This window comes from Cibotium barometz, chromosome 50, assembly GCF_041138505.1.
Source record: "Cibotium barometz isolate CiBa-2024 chromosome 50, ASM4113850v1, whole genome shotgun sequence".
NCBI classification, from domain to species: Eukaryota; Viridiplantae; Streptophyta; class Polypodiopsida; order Cyatheales; family Cibotiaceae; genus Cibotium; species Cibotium barometz.
The window spans coordinates 11754892-11777106 of NC_141095.1; the positions used below are offsets into that span (position 1 = coordinate 11754892).

The window sequence follows — 22215 nt, forward strand, 5'->3', positions numbered from 1 at the left end:
CTAGTCCTCTAGCTACTACACCTTCGGTTGGCTCCTGTTGTCAGCTGGGAGCTCGAAGATAGGCAAGAAGGCAACCATGACCTAGAGTATGAGTGTAATGAATTGCTCAAGACTTTTGGCTACATAGGTGGCTAGAGAGTCGTTATCCTGTTTGATAGCGACAATATACAGGACATCTCATGGAACAGGCCACTGGGCGAGCCCGTTTTTCGTTGACCTTGGTAAATAAGAAAGTGGAAGGATTTAGCACGGGCATGACAACGAGCATCAAGTTTGGAGCTCGCCAGACTAAATTAGTCATCTAGGGCACATAATTTGTGCATGATTTCATGGTTGCCCCTCTTGTAGGTGCAAACAGAATCTTAGGAATTCAGTGGTTTCATAAGTTCACCCCAGACATTGATTGGGACGATGCACATGTTCTGGATTATCCGAAATGTGTCAAAGGCTCCTGTGATCATTAAGTGTGAACTCGGGATACCTAACTTTATGATCATTAGCCATCTATAGGCTCAACGAGAGATTTGAAAAAGTTCACAATGTGCGGTGATCTACGTTCAGACCACCTAGATAGTGACAAGTGTTCTGGAGAAGTACAAGGCTCGACCTAACTTTCCGGTCATGAGCCATCTACATGCTAAACGAGAGATTCGGAAAAGTGCATAGTGTGCGGTGATCTACATTCAGACCACCCAGAGAGTGACAAGTGCTTCGGAGAAGTACAAGGCCCTGTATGACCGGTTCCAGAAGATCTCTTCGGGGGCAACTTATCTCCTAGACTAGAGTACCATAAGATTGAGCTCCTCCTAGGTTTCGAACCTCCCCCCCTCCGGTAAGTTTCCATACCGATTGAGAAGGGCCATGGAGACAGAGTTGGATTGTCAACTCCAAGAATTGTTGGAATTCGGTTTTATATGCTCTATTGTCTCCATTCGTAGCATCAATTCTTTTTGTGAAGAAGAAGGATGGATCCTACTGGCTTTGCATAGATTATCGCGCGCTCAACAAGTTGACGATAAAGAGCAAGTTCCCTATGCCTCGGATTGATTACATATTAAAGAGGCTGAATGGAGCAAGGGTGTTTTAAAAAATTGACCTCAAAAGTGGCTACCATCATGTGAGAATTGTGGACGGGGACATCCCCGAAACCGCATTCCAAACTAAGCGGGTCCACTATGAGTTTGTGGTCATGCCTTTTGGATTAACAAATGCCTCGGACGTTTAACCACATGATGATGCGGGTTTTCAGAGACTTGATAGGAAAGTGTGTCGTCATCTTTTTGGATGACGTATGTTGGGGTAAAGGCGTTATGCCCACCCTTATAGTGTGTACAAGCCCATAAGTTATAGTACATAGTACACTTAGTACTTTTAATGTACTAAGTGCACTATGTGTACTAGTGCAATATACATGTGTGATAGGGGAGTCACACACTCATGCCTCATGAGTTGACTTATCCCCACAACTCTCTCTCTCTCTCTCTCTCTCTCCCTTGCTTCTCTGTGTATGTCTCCCAAATGACCTAACCCTAATTCTTCCTTCTCCCATCAACTGGTATCAGAGCCTTCAGTTCCTTCGAGGAGAAAGAAGTGGGATTTTCTTCTTTCATGTTGCTGAGGACAAGGCAGCTGCAATTTGAACAGGCTGGCCGCTATCGCTTGACGTAGGCAAGTGAACACGCAGGCGTGTCAGGCGCCACCCGAGTAGTCGACAAGCTTGTAGCGCTGGGCGTAGATGCGCTAGGCGAAAGCAGCACGGCGAAGCAAAGCGAAAGCAGCAAGCGAAGAAACGTCGACTGAAAGCCTGTGTAGGCTGAGTGCTGGGCGTGAACGAAGGCAGCAAAAGCGTGTAGCACTACACGGCGTTAGACAAGTAAGCGAAGGCGGCAGCAAGAATTACAGGCGTGTCAGCGCTGCCAGGCGCCTACAGCAGCGCTCGCAACAGGGGGCCCTTTCGCCTGCTTGGGAACTGGTGGCTGACGCAGACAACGCCTTCGAGTCAGTGTTGTGGTGGCTATCGCGAGTCATTGCTGTGGTGGCTGACGCAGTCGACGCCTTCGAATCCATCGAACCCACACAACCCACACAACGGCCGGCCTGTGTGTGAATCCGCCATCATAGTGGAGTACATCGACGAGGTGTGGCCGAGCAGCACAAGCAGCTTCCTTACAAAGGACCAACATGCACGTGCTACTGCACGCTTCTGGGTAGACTTCGTAGACCAGAAGGTATACAGGCAGCACAGTAATGCTGAAGATGAGAGCTTCATAGCAGGCAGCCAACCGTACATCAGCTACAGCAGCTTCATCATCCCCCTTCTGCACAGCATCAACCCCCCTTTTCCTGCAACAACAAAACCCGACTGCAAATCGAGAAAAAATCAAAAAATTACAAGGTATTTTGCTTCAATTTTTTTTGGGATTTGCAATTGAGCAAGTACAATGAACAATTGAGCAGATACAGGTTCCGAATTGCTCAATTTTGAGCGAAATCGGCAAAATTGGGTGACATTGGTCACAATCAGGATCAATTTGCAGGACATTGGTTACAATCAAGATCAATTTGCAAGAAATTGAATGTCAAAATTTGCGGCTTTTGATGTAATTGTGCAATTAAGCACTCATACATGCTGTATGATGTGAAAAATCGCACATTTGGGCAAAATTGCAGCAAATTGCAGTGCAAATCAAGGGGCTTTTGTGCCGATTTGGTTGATTTGCATGCAGGCAATCGCATTTGATGCTGTGGATAATGTGTTGATGCCTTACAAGCACTCAATGTGCCTGTAAATCAAGGGGCTTTCATGTATTTGATGTATATGTGGCCAGGGGGAAGCATCGTGAACACTCTGGATGCCTTCATGTGCGTCAATGTACCATGTATGATAAAAAATTGATCTTAAATCAAGGGGCTTTTCAAGTTTGTATGCTTGTTGAGCTTGGCAAAGCAGCAGGCAAGACATTTATGCCTTGAATCCTCAAAAATCAGCTTGCAGTCAAGGGGCTTTTGCCCAATTTTTGTTCGGGACTGTTTTATGCAGTGTTCGGTACTGTAAAAGTCTGATTTTCACTCATTTGGACAGCCAGGAGAGCATTTATTGCTATTGTACCTGTTGGTACAGATTTGGCACAGCTTTGTGCAAGTTTTGGCATGGCTGTACACTGTTTTGAGTGACCAAAAGGTTCAATTTCAGCTGCTGTACTTGCCGGTACAGGTTTGGTACATCACAGGTGAGCACTTGGTACTGCTGTACAGTACTTTGGAAGGGCAACAGAGCACATTTAAGGTGCTGTCCAAAATCTGCAGCAACCAGATTTTGGTGTTTTCATCACAAAAAGTGGGAGAAAAGTTGCATTTGTGCTTCCGCAGTGGGAGAAAAACTGTGAGCACTTTGTGTGCTTTTGGTGCAGTGTTTGCACATTTTTGCAGGGAATCAGGCATTTACAGGTTGCATTTTGCTATGGCAACCACAGGTGAGAGCTCTTCATTGCTTCACATCAAGAAGCTTGAAGGCTCGCATAATTATGATATTTGGCAAACCCAGTGCTACAATGTGTTGCTCCAGAAAAAGCAGCACAAGCCTAGCAAAGAAAGGGGTGTAATGCCTGCTTCTCTTACTGCTGAAGAGTGGGAAGATATGGATGAGCTGGCAAGATCTACTATCATGTTGTCTGTGTCAGACTCTTTACTTTTCAGCATTCGTGAAGAGAAGACAGCTTGGGGAATGTGGCAGAGATTGCAGGACTTGTATGCCCAACAAAGTGCCTCAAGCAAAGTGTATTGGTTGAAGAAACTCATAGGTCTTCAGATGAAGGAAGGGGCGTCTATGACAGCCCATTTAAATGAGTTTAATGGTATTGTCAGCCAAGTCATTAATCAAAAGTTGGCAATGGACGATGAGTTCAAAGCCACTTTTCTGTTATGCACTTTGCCAGAGAGTTGGGACACATTCAGGACAGGCACTAGCAATTCGCATGCTATGCTGTCATATGCAGATGTTGAGGGTGCTCTTCTTCAAGAAGAGATGAACAGGAAAAACAACTCTGTTGGAAAGTCCAATGCAATGAATGCACGTGGGAGATCCCAGCAAAGGGGAAAAAGCCAAGAAAGGGGAAGGAGCAAGTCTCGCTCCAAAAAGGATTTGGAATGCCATTATTGTGGCAAGAAGGGACACATTAAAAAGCAATGCTACAAATGGAAAAATGATCAAAAGGAAAAGGGAAAAGGCAAAGACAAAGAGAAAGATGAAGCCAAAGATGTAAAGCCAAAGGGCAAAAGTGGAGTCAAGATTGAAGAAATCAATGTGTCACATGCAGGTGGCAGTGAGGATGAGGTCCTCTTTACGTCTTCACTTGATGCCCATTCACTTCTTACAGGTGGTCATGGTATGCACTCATGGATCATTGATTCAGGTGCCTCCTTTCATGTCACAGGTTGCAGAGACTTGTTTGTCAGGTACACTGCTGGCAATGAAGGAGTGGTTTATTTGGGTGATAACCATGCATGCAAGATTCTTGGCAGAGGTGATGTGAGGCTTGTATTTTCAGATGGCTCACAGCTTATGCTCCATGATGTCAGGCATGTGCCTGAGATCAAGAAGAATCTGCTTTCTACTGGACAGCTTGATGATGCTGATTATGTTACCACATTTGGTAGTGGAAAGTGGAAGATTAGTAAGGGTTCACTGGTTGTTGCCAGAGGCTCTAAGGTGGACACTCTTTACTTTATGCATGCAGGTGTTTGTCACCATGCTAATGTAAATGCAACCGAGCTGTCGGAAATCTCTGTGTGGCATAGTCGGTTGGGACACATGAGTGTCAAAGGAATGGAGCAATTGTCTCGTTTGGGTTACTTGCCTTCTCTAAAGTTTTCAAGTTTTCAATTTTGTGAGCATTGTATATATGGTAGGCAACTACAGTGCCCCCACAAGAAAGCTCTTGGACAGAAAGATGCTCAGTTAGAGCTTGTGCATACAGATGTATGTGAGATGCCTCAGGTTTCTTTGGGAGGGGCAAAATACTTTGTGTCTTTTATAGATGATGCCACACGCAAGGTGTGGGTCTATCCTCTTCGTTTGAAGAGTGATACATTCTCAGTGTTTCAGAAGTTTGTTGCTCTAGTTGAGAATCAAACTGGCAAAACACTGAAGGCTTTGCGTTCCGACAATGGGGGAGAGTATATGTCCAAACAGTTTCAGGACTTTTGTGATGCTAAAGGCATCAAGAGGGAGCTCTCTACTCCTTATGATCCTCCACAAAACGGGACAGCAGAGAGGATGAACAGGACCATTCAGGAGGAGGTCCGTTCTATGTTGTCACATGCTGCATTACCTCATGGTTTTTGGGCTGAAGCTGTTATGACAGCCGTTCACCTTATAAACAGGTCACCTAACACGAGGCTTGGTGGGAAAGTGCCAGAAGAAGTATGGACAGGGAAGCCTCCGTCATACAAGCACTTGAGAGTGTTTGGTTGCGTTGCGTACGTGCACATACGCAGGGAAATGCGCACCAAACTTGATCCTAAGTCTCACAAATGCATATTCCTAGGATATGGTGACAGAGGTGAAATGGGGTATAGACTTTGGGATCCCATGAATAGAAAGATCATACGCAGCAATGATGTCATTTTTGATGAAACATGCATGTATAAGGAGCCTGCAAGGCAACAGGAGCCTGGCAGAGTCATCTTTGATGATGATGGACATCATGGACAACAACCAAGGGCTGTAAATCAGCCATTACAGCAGGAAAACCAGCCCTTAAATGGTGCTGAAAATGGTCCAAATGGACAGCCAGAGATGGCAGAAGATATCCCTATGGATATACCACAGTTAGAGGAGATACCGGGCATGATTTTTCAGCCTTATGGCATGGAACAGGAGCCACCAATGGGTGATATGCAGGCTGGACAGCAACCTGCAAATGATGGTCATTGGGTACGGAGGTCCACTAGACCCTCCAGAGCCCCTGACAGGTTTGTTCCAGGGGTTGACTACTTGATGCTTACTGACTGTGGGGAGCCCTCATGTTACAAGGAGGCTTTACAGAGGGCAGACAAAGCTCTATGGGAGCGTGCCATGAAGTCAGAGATGGATTCTCTGCATAAAAATGGAACTTGGAAATTGGTGCATTTGCCTGCAAACAAGAAGGTTTTGCCATGCAAGTGGGTATACAGGCTCAAAGTTGCATCAGATGCAAAGCCAAGATACAAAGCCAGGTTAGTGGCTAAGGGCTTCAAGCAGGAATATGGTGTGGACTTTGATGAGATCTTCTCTCCAGTGGTCAAAATGACCACACTTTGAGCTGTGTTGGCTTTGGTTGCGCATGATGATCTGGACTTGATTCAGATGGATGTGAAGACTGCTTTTCTTCACGGTGATCTCCATGAGGAGATATATATGCAGCAGCCAGAGGGTTATGCAGTGAGTGGAAAGGAGAAGCTTGTATGCAAGCTGAAAAAGAGTCTTTATGGGCTCAAACAGGCACCAAGAGAATGGTATCATAAATTTGATACATTCATGAAATCTCAGAAATTCAGGAGAAGTGACATAGATCACTGCTTGTACACCAAGAAAGCTTTGGATGGCAGTCTATTGATCCTCATCTTGTATGTTGATGATATGTTGATTGCCGGGAAATCTCGTAAAGAGATGGATGCCTTAAAGAAAAGGCTGCATGAGACCTTTGATATGAAGGATTTGGGTGATGCAAATCACATTTTGGGTATGCGGATACTTCGGGACAGAAATCAGCATGTGTTGTATTTGTCTCAGAAGGAATACATTGGCAAAGTTTTGCAGAGGTTCAATATGGACGGGGGGAAGAAGACTAGTACTCCTTTGCCTCCATATGTGAAACTCAGTGCTATGGACAGCCCACAGTCAGATAGAGACAGAGCTGATATGGCCAAGATTCCGTATGCTTCAGCTTGTGGCAGTCTCATGTATGCCATGGTTGCTACTAGGCCGGACATTGCATTTGCAGTGGGAGTGGTTTCTAGATACATGGCCAACCCTGGCAAGAAGCATTGGGAAGCAGTGAAAGGTGTCATGAGATACCTGAAGGGCACACAGGATTTGTGCATTTGCTTTGGCAAACAGGATGCATTAGTGCATGGTTACACGGATTCGGATTATGCCGGTCATCCAGATAAAGAAGTGCACTGCCTTATCTACTACAGAGGCCGAGTATATTGCAGCCATAGAGGCTTGCAAGGAGGCATTATGGCTATCTCGGTTAGTGGTTGATTTGGGCTATACAGGGGATATTCCATTGTTGCATTGTGACAGTCAGAGTGCCATTCTGTTGGCAAAGAACCCTTTTTTTCATGCAAAGACGAAGCATGTGGATGTGAAGTATCACTTCATCAGAGAGGTGATAGAGAACAAGCAAATTCAGCTTGTTAAGATTCATACGGATGACAACCCGGCTGATCTGTTGACGAAGAGTTTGCCTCCGGAGCGGTTTGCTCATTGCAGACACTTGATGGGCATTGGATGAGGTCAGTTATCATGTACATGCTGATTTTTCTTTTCCTTCATTTAAGGGCACTTTGCCTTTAAGTGGGAGGTTATTGGGGTAAAGGCGTTATGCCCACCCTTATAGTGTGTGCAAGCCCATAAGTTATAGTACATAGTACACTTAGTACTTTTAATGTACTAAGTGCACTATGTGTACTAGTGCAATATACATGTGTGATAGGGGAGTCACACACTCATGCCTCATGAGTTGACTTATCCCCACAACTCTCTCTTTCTCTCTCTCTCCCTTGCTTCTCTGTGTATGTCTCCCAAATGACCTAACCCTAATTCTTCCTTCTCCCATCAACGTAGTGATTTTCTTAGCTACCAAAGAGGAGCATGACATTGATGTTGACAAAGTGATGAAGTTGCGGGAGAGCAACACTTTTATGTCATGAGAAGAAATCGGAATTTTATTTATACGAGGTTCACTACCTCGGATATATAATCAGTGTTGAAGGCATCTAATTAGACCCAGCAAAAGTGGCGGAGATCCTAAATTGGGAGGGAGATTCTAGAAACAACGTATGATGTTAGGTTGTTTGTGGATATTTGCCAGGCATATTCCACCTACATTGACAAGTTTTCTGACGTCTCGATAGCTCTTAGTGATTTGCTTAAAGGCGTGAAGACCCGGAAGCAAAAGATTAAGATGACCCCTTGGGGTTTACAGGCTTTCAAGGACCTCAAGGTTGCATTATCAAAGGCTTCTTGTTTAACGTTAGCCTCCTGGGATGACCCATTTCAGGTGATCTCACCGATGTGACAGTAACATCGCTATCAGAGCGATCTCCCAACAGAATGGGCATCCAGTAGCTTACATGTTTCGTAAGTTGATCCGTGCAAAGAAGAACTACTCGGTTTATGATCGGGAACAACTCCTTGTGATATAGGCCCTGAAGCATCGGAAACATTTTCTTTATGGACACGACTTTGAGGTTCGCAAAGATCACCAAGCTTTGCATTGGCTTCAGACGATGCCAACTGCAAATTGGAGTCACCGTTGACATTGCTAGTATCAGATTTTCCAACAGTTTGGTGGTATGATCAAGTATCTTCCAGGCAAGGCCAACCTAGTGGCCGACGCCTTGAGCAGGAAAGGAACTGTGTCCCACATAAGTCCTGCCTTCTAAGGCAGCCCAGAATAGAACCCGCACTCAGTTCAATAGAAGGTTAGTTCACATACTGAGAGCTGTATTCTTTGTACTAGCTTCAAATCTTTCAATAATTTAAGTACATTGGGAGTCTCAGTCTCCCTCATACTTTTGGTTTCTTGTTAACATGTTCAGTGTTTTTGACAAATTAGCAGCATGCAGGCAGCAGAAAGCTGCACTATTTATGAAACTTTTGGCATTTGTATGAAACGTTTCCGAAATGCTTGTGGTAACAAGAAAGGTGGGTGTCTTTTGATGTGTTATCGAAACCCAATTGAGTGTCTAGTGTGATCTCTCTCTCCCGTTGTCTCTGTAATATCGATATTAATGCATCAAAGCTGTTAATCACATGCTTAATTACATATCTTCTGCTGCTACATGTAACAATAGAAGTGATAGATACTCATTTATGAACATTTGTCTAGTAGGGAAACACATCTTTACAGATGAACCTGCACGTACTCTTGGGCGTTGATGACGTGAGGGGGGATGTCATAGCACGTAGTCTGAAGATTTGAGAGTCTATGAAGCTTTGTGAGTAGACTCTCATGGAGTTAAGATTGCTCTTTGGTGGCTGTTAAGTTTGGGAAATAACTTCAACTTCCATTGGTATATACATCTTTTTGCTGAATTAGTAGACATGTAGATATCTCTTGAAGTCTTTGTCCAAGTTGTGGCTAATTCTTTCTATCTTAAGTGGTGCATTTGGCCGACCAGCTACTGTGTGTGTGTGTGTGTGTTCTCTTTAGTCCTAGCCTTCATCATGGCTGATTCTTCTTCTCACCTCCAGAGAAGTGATAGAAACTCAGTTTGATGATTTATGAATGAAGATTTGACTACTGTGGTGACATATTTTTATACTCTTGGGTGTTGATGATGTGAGTGGGGATGTCATAGCACGTAGTCGGAGTTGATGATTTTGAAGCTTTGTGAGTAGACACTCTGGTGGAGATTGCACTTTGGTTTTTGTTAGGATTGGGGAAAACCTGAACTTCCATTGTTGGTATACAAATTTTAAAGCATTTTGTGTTGCTATGTAGGGAGCGGGAGCAATTGGCTATGACAAAACTTATAGAGATCGCATTCAACAAACGTTTGGTATAAGCTTGTCCTTTTGTTATCTTGCATATGTATGCACGAACATGATTGCATGAAAGAGCGAGCTTACTCTTATGAAATTGTTTTTTGAACCTTGTTTTTTGTGATGCGTGAGTTCATGCATAGCATGATATTATGAGCTAATTTTTTTAGCTTTCCTTGCAAAGATTAACTTAGTGGTAATTTTGGTGTGTGCCTTGGTATAATTCTAGTTTTTCTTTTCTATGCTTTTTATCTGTATGGAGATGCCTTATGCATCTTCCACCACAGCTTTACTACTCATTATGTACTGTTTTTTGTGTTGTGGGTCCATTTTGGCCCCCTGCAGACATTAGTACTGATTATATATATTTTGCCCCATATCATTCTAACAGAGTTTGCAACCTGCTTGCTCCACAGAGATGCCTCCTTTAGCTATAAAGAGGGTACACAGTTTTGGTAACATAGCAAAGCGTAGCTTTTGGCAGTTATAGATCCAAAGGACATGGATACAGCTAGAGACCCTACCACCTGAAGATGAGCCTTTACTGAGATCAGCTCCTCATACTCGCGTCAGATGCACAGGTCACTTGCATTTCGGATCTGCACGGGTCAAATTAGAATGTCATCCACAAACTCCAGATTGAAACTGACCTCACTTGAGAGAATCCACTGAGTGGAGGTGGTCACAGAAATCCTAGATTTGTGGGCTTTGGTCTATCAGTGCTTAAGAGGCAGCAAGCTCTCTAGAAATTGTGACGAGGATTGCTTATGGTGGGGTCTCTTGACTTATGTGCCTGTCGTGTTGCCATGTCTGTAAGACTAATGGCTGGATGTGAGTGTTTATTAACAGAGAAATAATGACAGCGGATATGAGCACTTGCAGATCGGTAGAGCTGCCCCAGGTGCTGGACAGGTATGAACAGGTGCATGGCAGTGGGCGGGCACCCACGTGTGGACTAGCTAGTGGGCGGGCACCCAAATGTGAACACGGCAGGCTGGTCAGGCAAGTCTACCAGCAGGCCGACCAGCCGACCAGCATAAAAGGGGGCTTAGGGGGCCTACAAATAGGGGCCACTTCCTATCAATCATTAGCTTCCCTTCTTCTGCAGTCAAGCAGCCTGTGAGATCTAAACCGTGCATTTGAAGGTAAGGAGTGCAGATTTCAGGCGGCGTTTGGGAAAAGCGTAGTGTTATCAGTAACTTGGCTTCATCTGCAGTTGGTCACCTTCTGACTTAGGTTTACATTTAGTTGTCAAACATTCTTTTGTATTTCAGAGCATTGTTTACACCCCTGCTATAGGTCGGTGTGCTCGACTCGCCACACGACCTGCACTTCACCTGGTAAAGCCATGAACAACCCCTCCTGTGCAGCCAGATTCGCTCACAACGAGGTACGTCTGTTGTTGGCATGTATGGAATGCCATGTGGCATGTTCATGGTTCATGCTACTGCCCAGCTTGTCCTCCATCTGGTCCTTGCTGCCCAGCCTGTTGTGCATGTGCCCAAACAGCTTATAACTTGGTTGTTCAGACCGGCTTGCATCTAGTGGGTCTCTTGACTTGTCCACACACTGTCCAATGCTGTGCTCCTGGCCTAATAAGCTGCTTGGAAAGTTGTACAAATAAGTGTTCCTAGTCCGGTTACATTTATGCGTGGGACAACGCATTGACCCCAAAAAATATGTCCCATTTGGAGATATTCATATTTTGTCTTCTTCTTTGAGACTCAAGTAATATGGATTCTTAAAAAACTGGTTGTGATTTAGGAATGAACGCAATCTGATGATCAACACTTCTCAAAGGAGGCAGTCCATAAGATAGCTTTGCCAGAAAAACATTTAAATTTTCGGCAAGTAACTTGCAAAATCTTTTCCTCCTTTGACTCAGCAGATGGTAGGACTAAAGTGTTACAACAGCTATATCCATGGCTGATTTTGCTGAAATTTCAGCATGCACTTCTCCAGGATTATCAGCTTTTTCATGCAAATATCCACCCACGGTTGTATCCACAGCCATACATGAGGTTCCATAATTCTTTTGAGTGCAAAAGATGAAATTAGGCTTGGTATAAAAAAATGCTTAGATTAGAATATCTAAAAGTTACTTTGTTTTAACAATTATTAAATGATAATACATGTTAATATTAGATCTTAGAAGGGTACAGGAAAACGAGATTTGTTGACAGTACAAAGTGGTGATTCAACAAGTGAAGCATCACACATAAGAGTAGACAACTCATTCAAATCGTTCAAAAAATCACTTTTACTAGTGTGTGAGTTTATATGAAAGGTACTCACATTGGATTGCAACTCAATTAGTTTGCATCTTAGGAGGGTACAAGAGTCATTTTTACTAGTGTGTGAGCTCACATTGGATTGCAACTCAATTAGTTTGCATCTTATTACAGTACAGGAAAACAAGATTTAATGAAAATAGAACATGGTACATAATCTGAATTACAAAGTGGTGAATCAACAAGTGAAACATCACACATAAAAGCAGGCAACTCATTTGAATGGTTCAACAAGGTTTAATTGTTCATAAAAAGATCACAAGACTTGGCAAATTCCACATAATCATCCTCAGATTGAGCAAAAGTTTCCACAAACTTCTACTTAAACTCTTTCCACTCCATAATAGCAGGATCTTTCTGTGCTTATGATCCCATGTGGCAGAGCAAGATTAGAAATCAGCATCAAAACTGTTCATACAGGTCAATGAATAGAAATAGGGCAGTTCGTTGATTTGGAACAGGACACGGGCTGTATGTGGGTTGTGTATGGCTTGTTTATGGAACTGCACAGATGCCAAATACAGGCTTCTATGGCTTGGTACAACTGTGCACAGATGTGAAGTAAGCTTTACAGAAGCAGAAACCCTACTGGTGTAGAAACACCATCTTTAGCTGGTCGTACAGGTGCATACTGGCTATAGATGCGAAACCAGCCCATGACCTGTACAGAGAAATGAAATGAAATGAAATGTTATATTAACGTCTTCAAAAGGCCATAATGACCTATGAGACCAAAAGTTACATCATGGTGGATCTGATACAATGTCTGGATAAAAAAACCCAGAAAATGAAAAATAAAGATGATACTACTGGCACCTAGAAAATGAAACTGGAACTGGAACTGGAAGGTACACTATGGAGGTACCTCCATCTCATAATATGTGCCGCATCGGACACTGGCGGATCTCCTCAATATCCTCTGTGGTCAGCACCCTGACTGGGTGTCTCGCATGCCTCGCAAGAATAATCCGAATCTGCCGCTGCAACCTCCGTCTATGCTGGGATGCCCTCCTCCGTAGTCGTGGGCGTCTGGACCACCCAAGCTCAATCGCACGATCAATCAGTGTACCCCTGGTGTGGGCGGTATCCATGTCCTGCTGCTGCTGTGGTCCATCTGGCGCAGTGATGGCCGGACTAAAGAAGTCTGTAATGTGCCTCTGAGTCTGGCTCTCTGTGCGCCTAAGCAGGCTATCTCTATGTCTCCGCAGCTCAAGCAAGAACAATCCCAAACACCTCTGGTCCTGGTACCCCATGACTCTGGAAAGTGGTCCAAAACCCTCTCTGAATAAACAGTGGAAACGACCACGTATCTCATAGTCTGCAGTACAATGGCATATATAATGCAGCTCTGTCTCTGGCTCCCCATGGCATACTCGGCATATCCTGGCCTCAGCTGGTATACCTCTATATCGGCCAATCTCAATCTCAAGCTGGTGTGAGGATGTGCGAATCTGACCAATAGCACATCGTACTGCATGAGACAAGTGTACATCCATGTAACTGGGTCTGATCACAAAACCATCTGCTGTGAGCTGAAGAAAATGCTCTCTGTAGAAAGCCATCTTCGTGCCCAGCTCCTCAGTCGGCTGTATCCATGTCCTCCTAATGTCCAGCTGAACTAAATCCTGACGGATGAGTCTGGTAATCTCTGTCCGTGTAAGAGTGAGAGAGGGTGCCTCCAGAGAATACTGGAAGGGAGGCAATCTGTCCATGCTAAAACCATGTGCCTGGAACCAAGATGTCATCTGTCCATACCAACAAGCCGTGTCTCCCTGTAAAGCTAACTGTCGGGAGGACTCCAGGGCGAGGCGTGCATATATGTCTCGGGGGAGATCCCACAAGCCATGTATGTAGGAGACTGATCTCGTAAGAGCCTCAATCACCAGAGGGGCAGCCGCCAGCTCTGCTCGAATAATCTCATGAGGTACCACAACCTTGGCTCTAATAAGCCTAGCAATCATAGATACCAAAGGCCTCTCCATACCTCTCCACCCGCCTGCGCTGTGATGGCCCACTGAAGGTCCCCATATCTGCACTCCATAAAGCATAGCTGATGTCACTAGAGTGTCAAAAAGCCAGAGTTTCGTTCGAGGTTCCTGAAACTGAACCTGCGAACACATCCTCTCCAAACCACCCAGGGCTGCATGTGCTCTAGTCAATCTAGTCTCTGCTGCTCTCCTCATCGAAAACACTGGCCCACTGAATACTACCCCAAGATATGTATATGCATCTGTATACTCCACAATCTCCTGCCCATATGTAAATGTGGAAGCTGATCGCCTAACCCACTGTGGCGTGGTGTTAAACACCATAACCTTGGTTTTGCCAAGGTTGACAGACAATCCACTATCATGTGCAAACTCATGTAAAGCATCCAGATGACGCTGCATACCCTCAGGAGAGTCAGAGATCAACACAATATCATCAGCATATAACAATAGTGGGATCCATGTACCTGCTAGCTGGGCTCCTCTGTCCCCCAATCTCTCAATGTAGTCAGAAGCCTCATCCACATACATACCAAACAGTGAAGGAGATAACGGGCAACCTTGCTTCACTCCTATAGTGGAGTGAACCAAAGTAGAGACCCCCTCTGGGGTGCGTACCTGTCCTGCAACTGATCTGTATAAAGCCATAATTCCCCATATGAGCTCTGTGGGTACCCCCATCTCTTGTAATCGCCTCATCAATCTGGCTCTGGGCACTGTATCAAATGCTTTGCGGAAGTCCACAAAGCTACAATAAATCCGTCGCCCATGCGACCTGCCCTCCTCAATAATGGCCCGCAGAGTCAAGATGTGGTCAAGAGTAGAGAAACCTCTCCTGAACCCTGCCTGTCCCTCTGCTCGAATGCCAACTCTCTCTGCCCATCTACTCAACTGCTGCTCAAGAATGGATGCATACAATCGTGCTAGTGTGTGACCAATCATAATAGTGCGATAATTCCCTGGCTGCATAGGGTCCCATGACTTGAAGATAGGCACGATGGTGGACCTACTCCAAGTCTCGGGTAAGCCTTCGCACATAGCACGATTGAACATCACTGCTAGAAGCTCTGCCAGCATGTCTCTCGCATGAATAAAGTGCTCAGCAACCAATCCATCGTGATCATATGCTCTCCCAGTCTTCATCCTATCAATGGCCTTCCTTACCATCTCTGCGGTAAAGAAAGTACATGTCTGTGGGCATGGTGCTGGCGGGTCAGGAAAAGGTGTCTGTCTAGGACCTGTATATAGAGATGCTGCATAACTACCCCAGACCTCTGTAGAAGTGATGGCCAAAGCAGGAGAGGAGACGCCAAGCCTCCCTCGAATCCTGGCTCAAGAACAGCTGGTATAATTCCTGCTCTAGCTGAGCAAGGAAGGCCCGCTTCTTCCTTCGCACAAGGCGTCGGAAGGCAATACGTGACTGTCGGTGAGTAGTGACTCCCAAAGCAACCTCCCGCTGCAGTCGGGCTCTGGTCTGTCTGCACTCCTCATCATACCAGCTGTTCTGGGGCATACATCTAGAATGCTGTCTCTGTCCAGGCTGAGTATGTGGATATGCCTCTCTTGCTGCATCATGTAAAGTCTCTGTCAGTATATGGGTCAACTCCTCCAAAGGTCTCCCTGGCTCCTCTGTGTACAGACGTCTATAAATCCCATCTGTGTAGACAGCATCAGTCTCTGAGGTAAAAGTATATTGAGTGTGATCTGCCCCTCGTGTCCTCTGAGCTGTGGTAAAGTGAAAAGAGATAGTCAATGTCAACAATGCATGATCCACTACTACCCCAATGGGCCGAGATCCAACTGTGAAGTCCTCAATGCATGAAACAAAGCTGGGCATAGCCATAACATAATCCACTGTGCTAGCACCATGTCTATGTGGAAAGCAAGTAAATCCAGCTGGCTGACGGAAACCTCTGCAAGCCATTAAGTATGGCCAACCCATGCGCAGTCCCCATATCTACCAAATATCTCCCATACTCTGTGCACTCCACATCCTGTGAGCGTCTGTCTAATCCCATATCCAGAGTGTCCAACTCTCTCAGCATCTCCTCCGAGGTATCATAAAAGGCTGTCTGGCGGTTGCCCGTCCGGGCATTAAAGTCCCCTAACAGGATGATGTCTCCATCCCTAGAGAACTCCCATATGTCATCATCTAGCACAGAGAAAGGAGACTGCCCTCTAGGTGGTGCATATGTCGATGTACTAGGAGCAAAATACCATATGGCAATATACAAGAATCTGCCTGTGTCGGCCCTCAGTCTCACCCACATATATCTGGCCTGATCATCTCTCCGAACTATGTGTAGAAGCGGTTGCAGCTCCTCCCTGAAAAGAACTGCCACCCCTCCTGATCCTCTACTACTGTGTACCGATCTCGTCCCTACTCTGCAAGCTGTCTCCCATCTGTATCCTGTCACCTGTGGCATCATCTGACCAGGGGCCTGGTGAGTCTCCGAGTAGAAGACTATATCTCTATCTCTAAAGCTGTCCTCAAAGGCACCTACATCAAGTCTGAGGGATCCATTGCAGTTCGAGGCTGCCAGCTTTAATTTGGTCCCATAGGTCTCGCACCGTCATGTAGAGCGTCGCTCCACGATGACCACCCTCCCTTCTCTATAAAATGCTATCTTACCCTTTTCTCTTGCTGCTCTAATCTCTGGCATGACTTCCTTCATATGTGCAAGCTGTGAAAGAGTAAGATCATCACCAAGAAAAATGCCTGTATTCTTTAAAGTGGGTCGTCTCTTCAAGAACTCCTTCTTCGCCTCAATAGAAGGGAAGCGAAGTATGAGAGCTCTTTCCTTTGATGTTTCCCCGTTGCCTCCGCTTTTTTTGCCCACTCTCCAGGCTTTTGCGTGTGTCGGACTGTCAATCCCCATCAACACCATAAGCTCTTTCACCTCCTCTTCAACTTTATCCCCGTCTTTAAGGCCGGTAATCCTCACATGCAAAGCACGTGTACGTCTTCGTTGTTCCTCTTCCAAAGTCATGTTAATGATTGTAGGTGTAGGGGTTGTTATCTCCTTACCTTTACCCTTCTTGGCGACCTCTATCCACTTCTCCGCTTCATCCATCTTCTTTTGCGTCTTGGTGATGACTTCCACCCATGAGGAAGTCTTTGCTTCCTGTTGCTTCTCTTCTTCCTTAATTGCCCGTACTTGTTCCTTGATAACCTTGAGCTCTTCTATCATGGATGGCTGAATTTCACCTTCTTCAAGTCCACCATTTGCCTTGGCCTCTGCAAGCTCCCTCTGAAGAGCTGAAATTACGCCTTTGAGCGTGTTGACTTCCCCGTGAAGGTCTTTGACTTCCGCTATGAGGTCCTCCTTCTCCTCTTTCCACCGCTTACCCTTATTGAATACCATTTGGAGAAAGTTTGCTTTCTCCTTCCACCATCCCTCCATCTCTGCCTTCCATTCCTTCATTTCCTTTTCCACATTTGTTATCCTCTTGTTTGTGACCATAAAGGTCGCCTTCGTCGGGTTGCGCAAGGGGGAAGCCATGGAAGAAGTGAGAGAGAGAGAGTTATGTTGCTGCCTTGGGGGCCTGAGCAAGGGTGGGTGGGAAAAGCAGGCACGCAGCCTAGCGGATAGATAGACTGGCCATTGCCAGCAGACCTGTGCGGCGTACAGTGAACAGGGCAGCAGGCGGAGGAAGCGAGCAGGGTGGCGGCGGCGAGCAGGGGAGGCGGCGGAAGTAAGCAGGGCAGGCGGCGAGAGAGAGAGAGAGAGAGAGCGAGAGAGAGAGAAACACAGCCAATGACCTGGAGCTAAGCCTTGATGATAGACTGCTATGAACCAAATGTTGGCGTGGAGAAAGCCTGCAAATACAAGATGTGCAAGCAAAGATGTATGCAAGAACACACGTATAGGAGACGTAGAGAAAGCTCCACTATTCAGTCAGCACTATCATAAGCTTTACAAAAGAAGAGGGTTCATGATAACAAAATCCTAATTAAGCCCAAGATTAAATTCTTGGTTGACATGTAAACAACCATACTCTCTAAGTGACATTTTTTGCGAGGAGAATGTCACCAAACTAATATCCTAGGGCCTAATACACATATCTATATCTGTCACACAACCCTATAGATCTCAATTTGGCATATACCATCTACCCACACTGCATATATAATGTAAGCATGTAATTATTTGATTAACTGCCTTTGTATGTAGAGGTCAGGCTGTGTCACGTGCACACATGGACATGGTCAATCCCCAGGCTATTCCCTGATAGGTCAACAGATAAACGGTAGGATTAAAGTACTTAGGGCAGCCTTGTGACAGCCCAGGCCCTGTCAGCCAGCATAGGTAACAGTCGGCCAGCAGCAGAAGCTCACATGTGTGAAGGTGCCTCATTAAATGCTGATGTCATCAGTCGTAAGCAGGCCAACAGATTGAAGGGCAAACTGACTAACTTTTTTTGGGGCTTATAAAAAGGGTAGGCCAGAATCAGTCCATTCATATGATTCCCCTTTGGGGCAGGTCAAGAGTCAAGTCTTAGAGGTCTTCATGATATCTTTTGAATGGCCAAGGGCCACAGTTTTGTAAAGTCTTTTTGACATCTGTTGTACTATATAATATACTAAAAATAGAGATATCTATCTGTCTCTCTCGCCACTCTGTCTTTGTTGGTGACTTGCGTTAAGGTTCCTATTCAGTTACTTAGGGCTGAAAGAAGGCACACATAGCTTCTGCGCATGTGGCGTTGGTGTGAGAACATGAGGCTCAGCAAAGCTAAGTGCTGAAGGTGTCCCACAAAGGTGCACAGGTCCAAGGAGAGTAACACAGCCAGGGTAGAAAATTTCATGGGCCCAAAACCCGAGGGAATGGCAGCCTTGAGGGTCGGATGCCATTTTGGGCATACCAAGGCTAATACCTGATAGGGCGGCAGATAAACAGTAGGATTAAAGTACTTAGTTCAGCCTTGTGACAAGCCCAAGACCTTGTTGGTGAGCATAGGTAGCAGTCGGCCAGCAGTAGAAGCTCACTCGTGTAAAGGTGCCTCATTAAATGCAGATGTCATGAGTCGTGAGCAGGCCGACAGCATAAGGGGCAAACCGACTAGCTTGTTTTGGGGCTTATAAAAAGGCTAGGCCAGAATCAGTCCGTTCATTTGACCCCCTTTTGGGGCAAGTCAAGAGTCAAATCTTAGAGGTCTTTAGGTTATCTTTTGGAAGGCCAAAGGCCACGGTTTTGTACAGCCTTTTTGACATCTGTTGTACTATATAATATACTGAAAATACAGCTCTTTCTCTCTTCTCTCTCTGTTTTTGTTGGTGACCTGCATCAAGGTTCCCATGCAATTACTTAGAACTGAAAGAAGACACACAGGGCTTCCACACATGTGACAGGTTGCAAACTCCTCTAAAACAATGTGTGGCTGATGGAGTGGAGAAAGCATGGAATCATCATAATATGTCTACTGGAGTTTTTCAAGGCTATTTGCTCAGATAATGTAGTTAGGAGTCAAAATAAAAATAAAAATAAAAATGCACAAGCATTTCCGAAGAGAGTCCAGAGTTAAGGACAATCATCTTTGATATCACAATGCCTCTTTTAAGTCCATGAATTATGTGAAGCAGTGTCTGTATAGTCCAAAGAGGATGGAAGAGGGCAGGACCTTTGGTGGCGGCGGGGCTTTAATTTATCCCATTAAAATCAATTCATCTTATCGTTCCTGCATTTACAGGATTCCCTAATTATCCATCCACCTTAAAGACGATTGTCTTTGCTAAGGCCTTTTATATGTTCATGAACTGTGCGTGATTGTGCCTGCAGAGTTGAAAACGGATGGTAGAGGGCAGGATCATGTGTGGCTGCACCAGAGGCTTTAATCTATTTCGATATAAAATAACGGGATTCCCTAAATATGCAAGCACATTTATGGGATTGGGCTAGATGAGTGTTTGCTAACTGGCCTATTGCTAAACTCCCTTTAGGTTAAACCATCCACGTTTAGGGGAATACTGTAAATAGAGGACCTATAATGACCCATGCCGCATTACGCACTGGGGTCCCATAGACCGAAATGAGAGGAGAGACCCATTTTCTATGTGTGGACTTGTTGGTAAGTCCAATCAATTGCTTGGTAGGTCCAATCAATTGCAAGTTGGCCAAAGATTCTTTTGCATATGTATGTTTGTGAAAAGGCAAGGTAATCTCCTTTCGTGGATTTACTGTACCTTACTCCGATTTGCAGGGTTGCCGAGGAGGTCTTTTGGGGGTTTCAGGGAGTAAAAGTGCAGCATCTAAGGCTGGGCGAGCTGCTGCTTTGACACTAGCAAAGCGAAGTCTAGCAAGATGGAAACATTTTGTAGAGACTGGGGAGAGTTGCTTTACAGATGCTGGCCTAAGGGAAATTCTTTTGTGTGTTTCATCAAAAGATGGGGAAGCGAAAGCATTGACAAACAGCGGTGACGTGCAGGCTGGCATCAACTCAGTTGGGCTATCTTTGATGGGTTCTTTGGGGCTGAAGTTGGCAGGTTTGTTCTCTCTCTCTCTCTCTCTCTCTCTCTCTCTCTTCCTTCTGCATGGGCATGTACTGCAGGAAGATGCATGCATCATCTTTATGAATTTCGTTTGCTGTCTTGAGGAATTGGCATGTTTGATGTAACTTTACCTTCACATGTAACCCTTTTTTTCATGTTTGCTGTCTTGAGGAATTGGCATGTTTGATGTAACTTTACCTTCACATGTAACCCTTTTTTTCATGATGGTTGTGGAACAAGAAGCTTCAGCAGGAACTAGATGGATATGCCATGCATCTGGTACAGAGAAGGCCGACAAGGATCCTTGTGAGAGTGATCGAGTGGCTGCCAGCACCCCTTCAGAACGAACGGGAGACAAGGATGATATATGGTGTGTCCGGTCTAAAGAAAGGGAGGTTCTTCTTGAAGATGTAGTCGGCAGTGGTAGTGTCGGGAGTGTTCTTTGTGGGACTAAGGGCAAGAGGAGTGAGAGGGAAAGGGATGCTGGTAATAATAAAGGGGGTGGGCGGCAGGGTCTTGGCACAATCAAAGGTGAGAGGAAGACCAAAACAAAACCCAGGCAAAAGACGGCACCATTACTGAAGGCTGTAAATGGGTTATTGGGTAAACCTTCTGAGTTGTCAGAGAAGCCTGGCATGAGGGCCAAACAGGAAACTACGATGGTGGGTCTTGGTGGTGTGGAAGCACAACCGCAAGGTGAAGCAACACTTGACCTTACACACTTGCAGATTCCTGGCATGGATGACCTTGTAGTGCATGGTGATCTTGGAGGGCAAGGTCAAGATTTGGGTTCGTGGTTGGACTTTGATGATCCGGGGCTACCTGATGCTGGAGGAGATTTAATGGGTCTTGACGTGCCTATGGATGACTTGGCAGACCTAGCGATGATGATGTGAGCCGTGTCTGATACCATCGAATCATGTCCAAAAAACTGTCCAGGTTGTACGGAGCTTGTAAAGAAGCAAAAACTGCCATGGACTTGGAACGATGTATTGTAGCAGTTGTTTTCGAGGAGCCTTATAGTGTGGTGTGTGGATACGAAGATTCCTCTGTAACAAATCCTTGAAGTTCATCAAGCAACTGCATGTATGTACAAAGTAACCCGATCCTCTAGGCCCTTAAAAGGGAAGCAGCAATGCACCTGATTAAAGGATTTTCAAACTGATCCATTTGTCCGGGCTTGCCGCCCATTCATTTCTTGCCATTTATAACATGTTGTACCCTTCCATTCTTGAGGCTTTGCACATTTGTGAGTTCTCATCTGGAGAATGCGTTGTTCTTTTTATACTCGCAGTTGACAGTGTCCGAATTCTCATATTTGCATTGTCTGGTGATCTGTTGGCAGCTCTCTGGGCACTCTGATTTGCAACCAGTAATAGAGTAAATGGCTGACTGGGTGTGCGCGCGTGTGTGGTGAGAGAGAGAGAGAGAGAGAGAGAGAGAGAGAGAGAGAGAGTTTTTTTTATATATAATGTCCTGAAAGACCCCAAGCGTCTATGAGACTAAAGAGCGAGACAATAGCTCCATGAGAGAGAGAGAAGACTACGTGCATTGAGTACCTCAAAGCAGAAGGATGAAGCACTTATTAAACAAGTCACCTGCAAGAATCCAACATTAAATGGTAATGTCCAAGTGTGGGGCAAACTTTTTTGAAGATTTTAAATGAGGAGAGTTCAACACTATCCATGGTTT

General features: G+C 45.2%; 1 protein-coding gene across 7 annotated transcripts in view; it reads left to right on the plus strand.

Moving 5' to 3' along the window:
- The window catches only part of LOC147609797 (uncharacterized), a 36832-nt gene extending 15077 nt beyond the window's left edge, over positions 1–21755 (plus strand). For 2 of the 7 annotated variants that reach the window (XM_086787272.1, XM_086787273.1), the window contains exons 14-16: positions 9714–9771; positions 20235–20517; positions 20764–21755. In XM_086787272.1, the coding sequence (XP_086643398.1) occupies positions 9714–9771; positions 20235–20517; positions 20764–21419 (997 nt within the window). In that variant the 3' untranslated portion in view covers positions 21420–21755. The remainder of the gene's footprint in view (positions 1–9713; positions 9772–20234; positions 20518–20763) is intronic. The other 5 variants (XM_086787274.1, XM_086787276.1, XM_086787277.1 and 2 more) reach the window with 3 other exon arrangements.
- Positions 21756–22215: the final 460 nt, after the last annotated feature.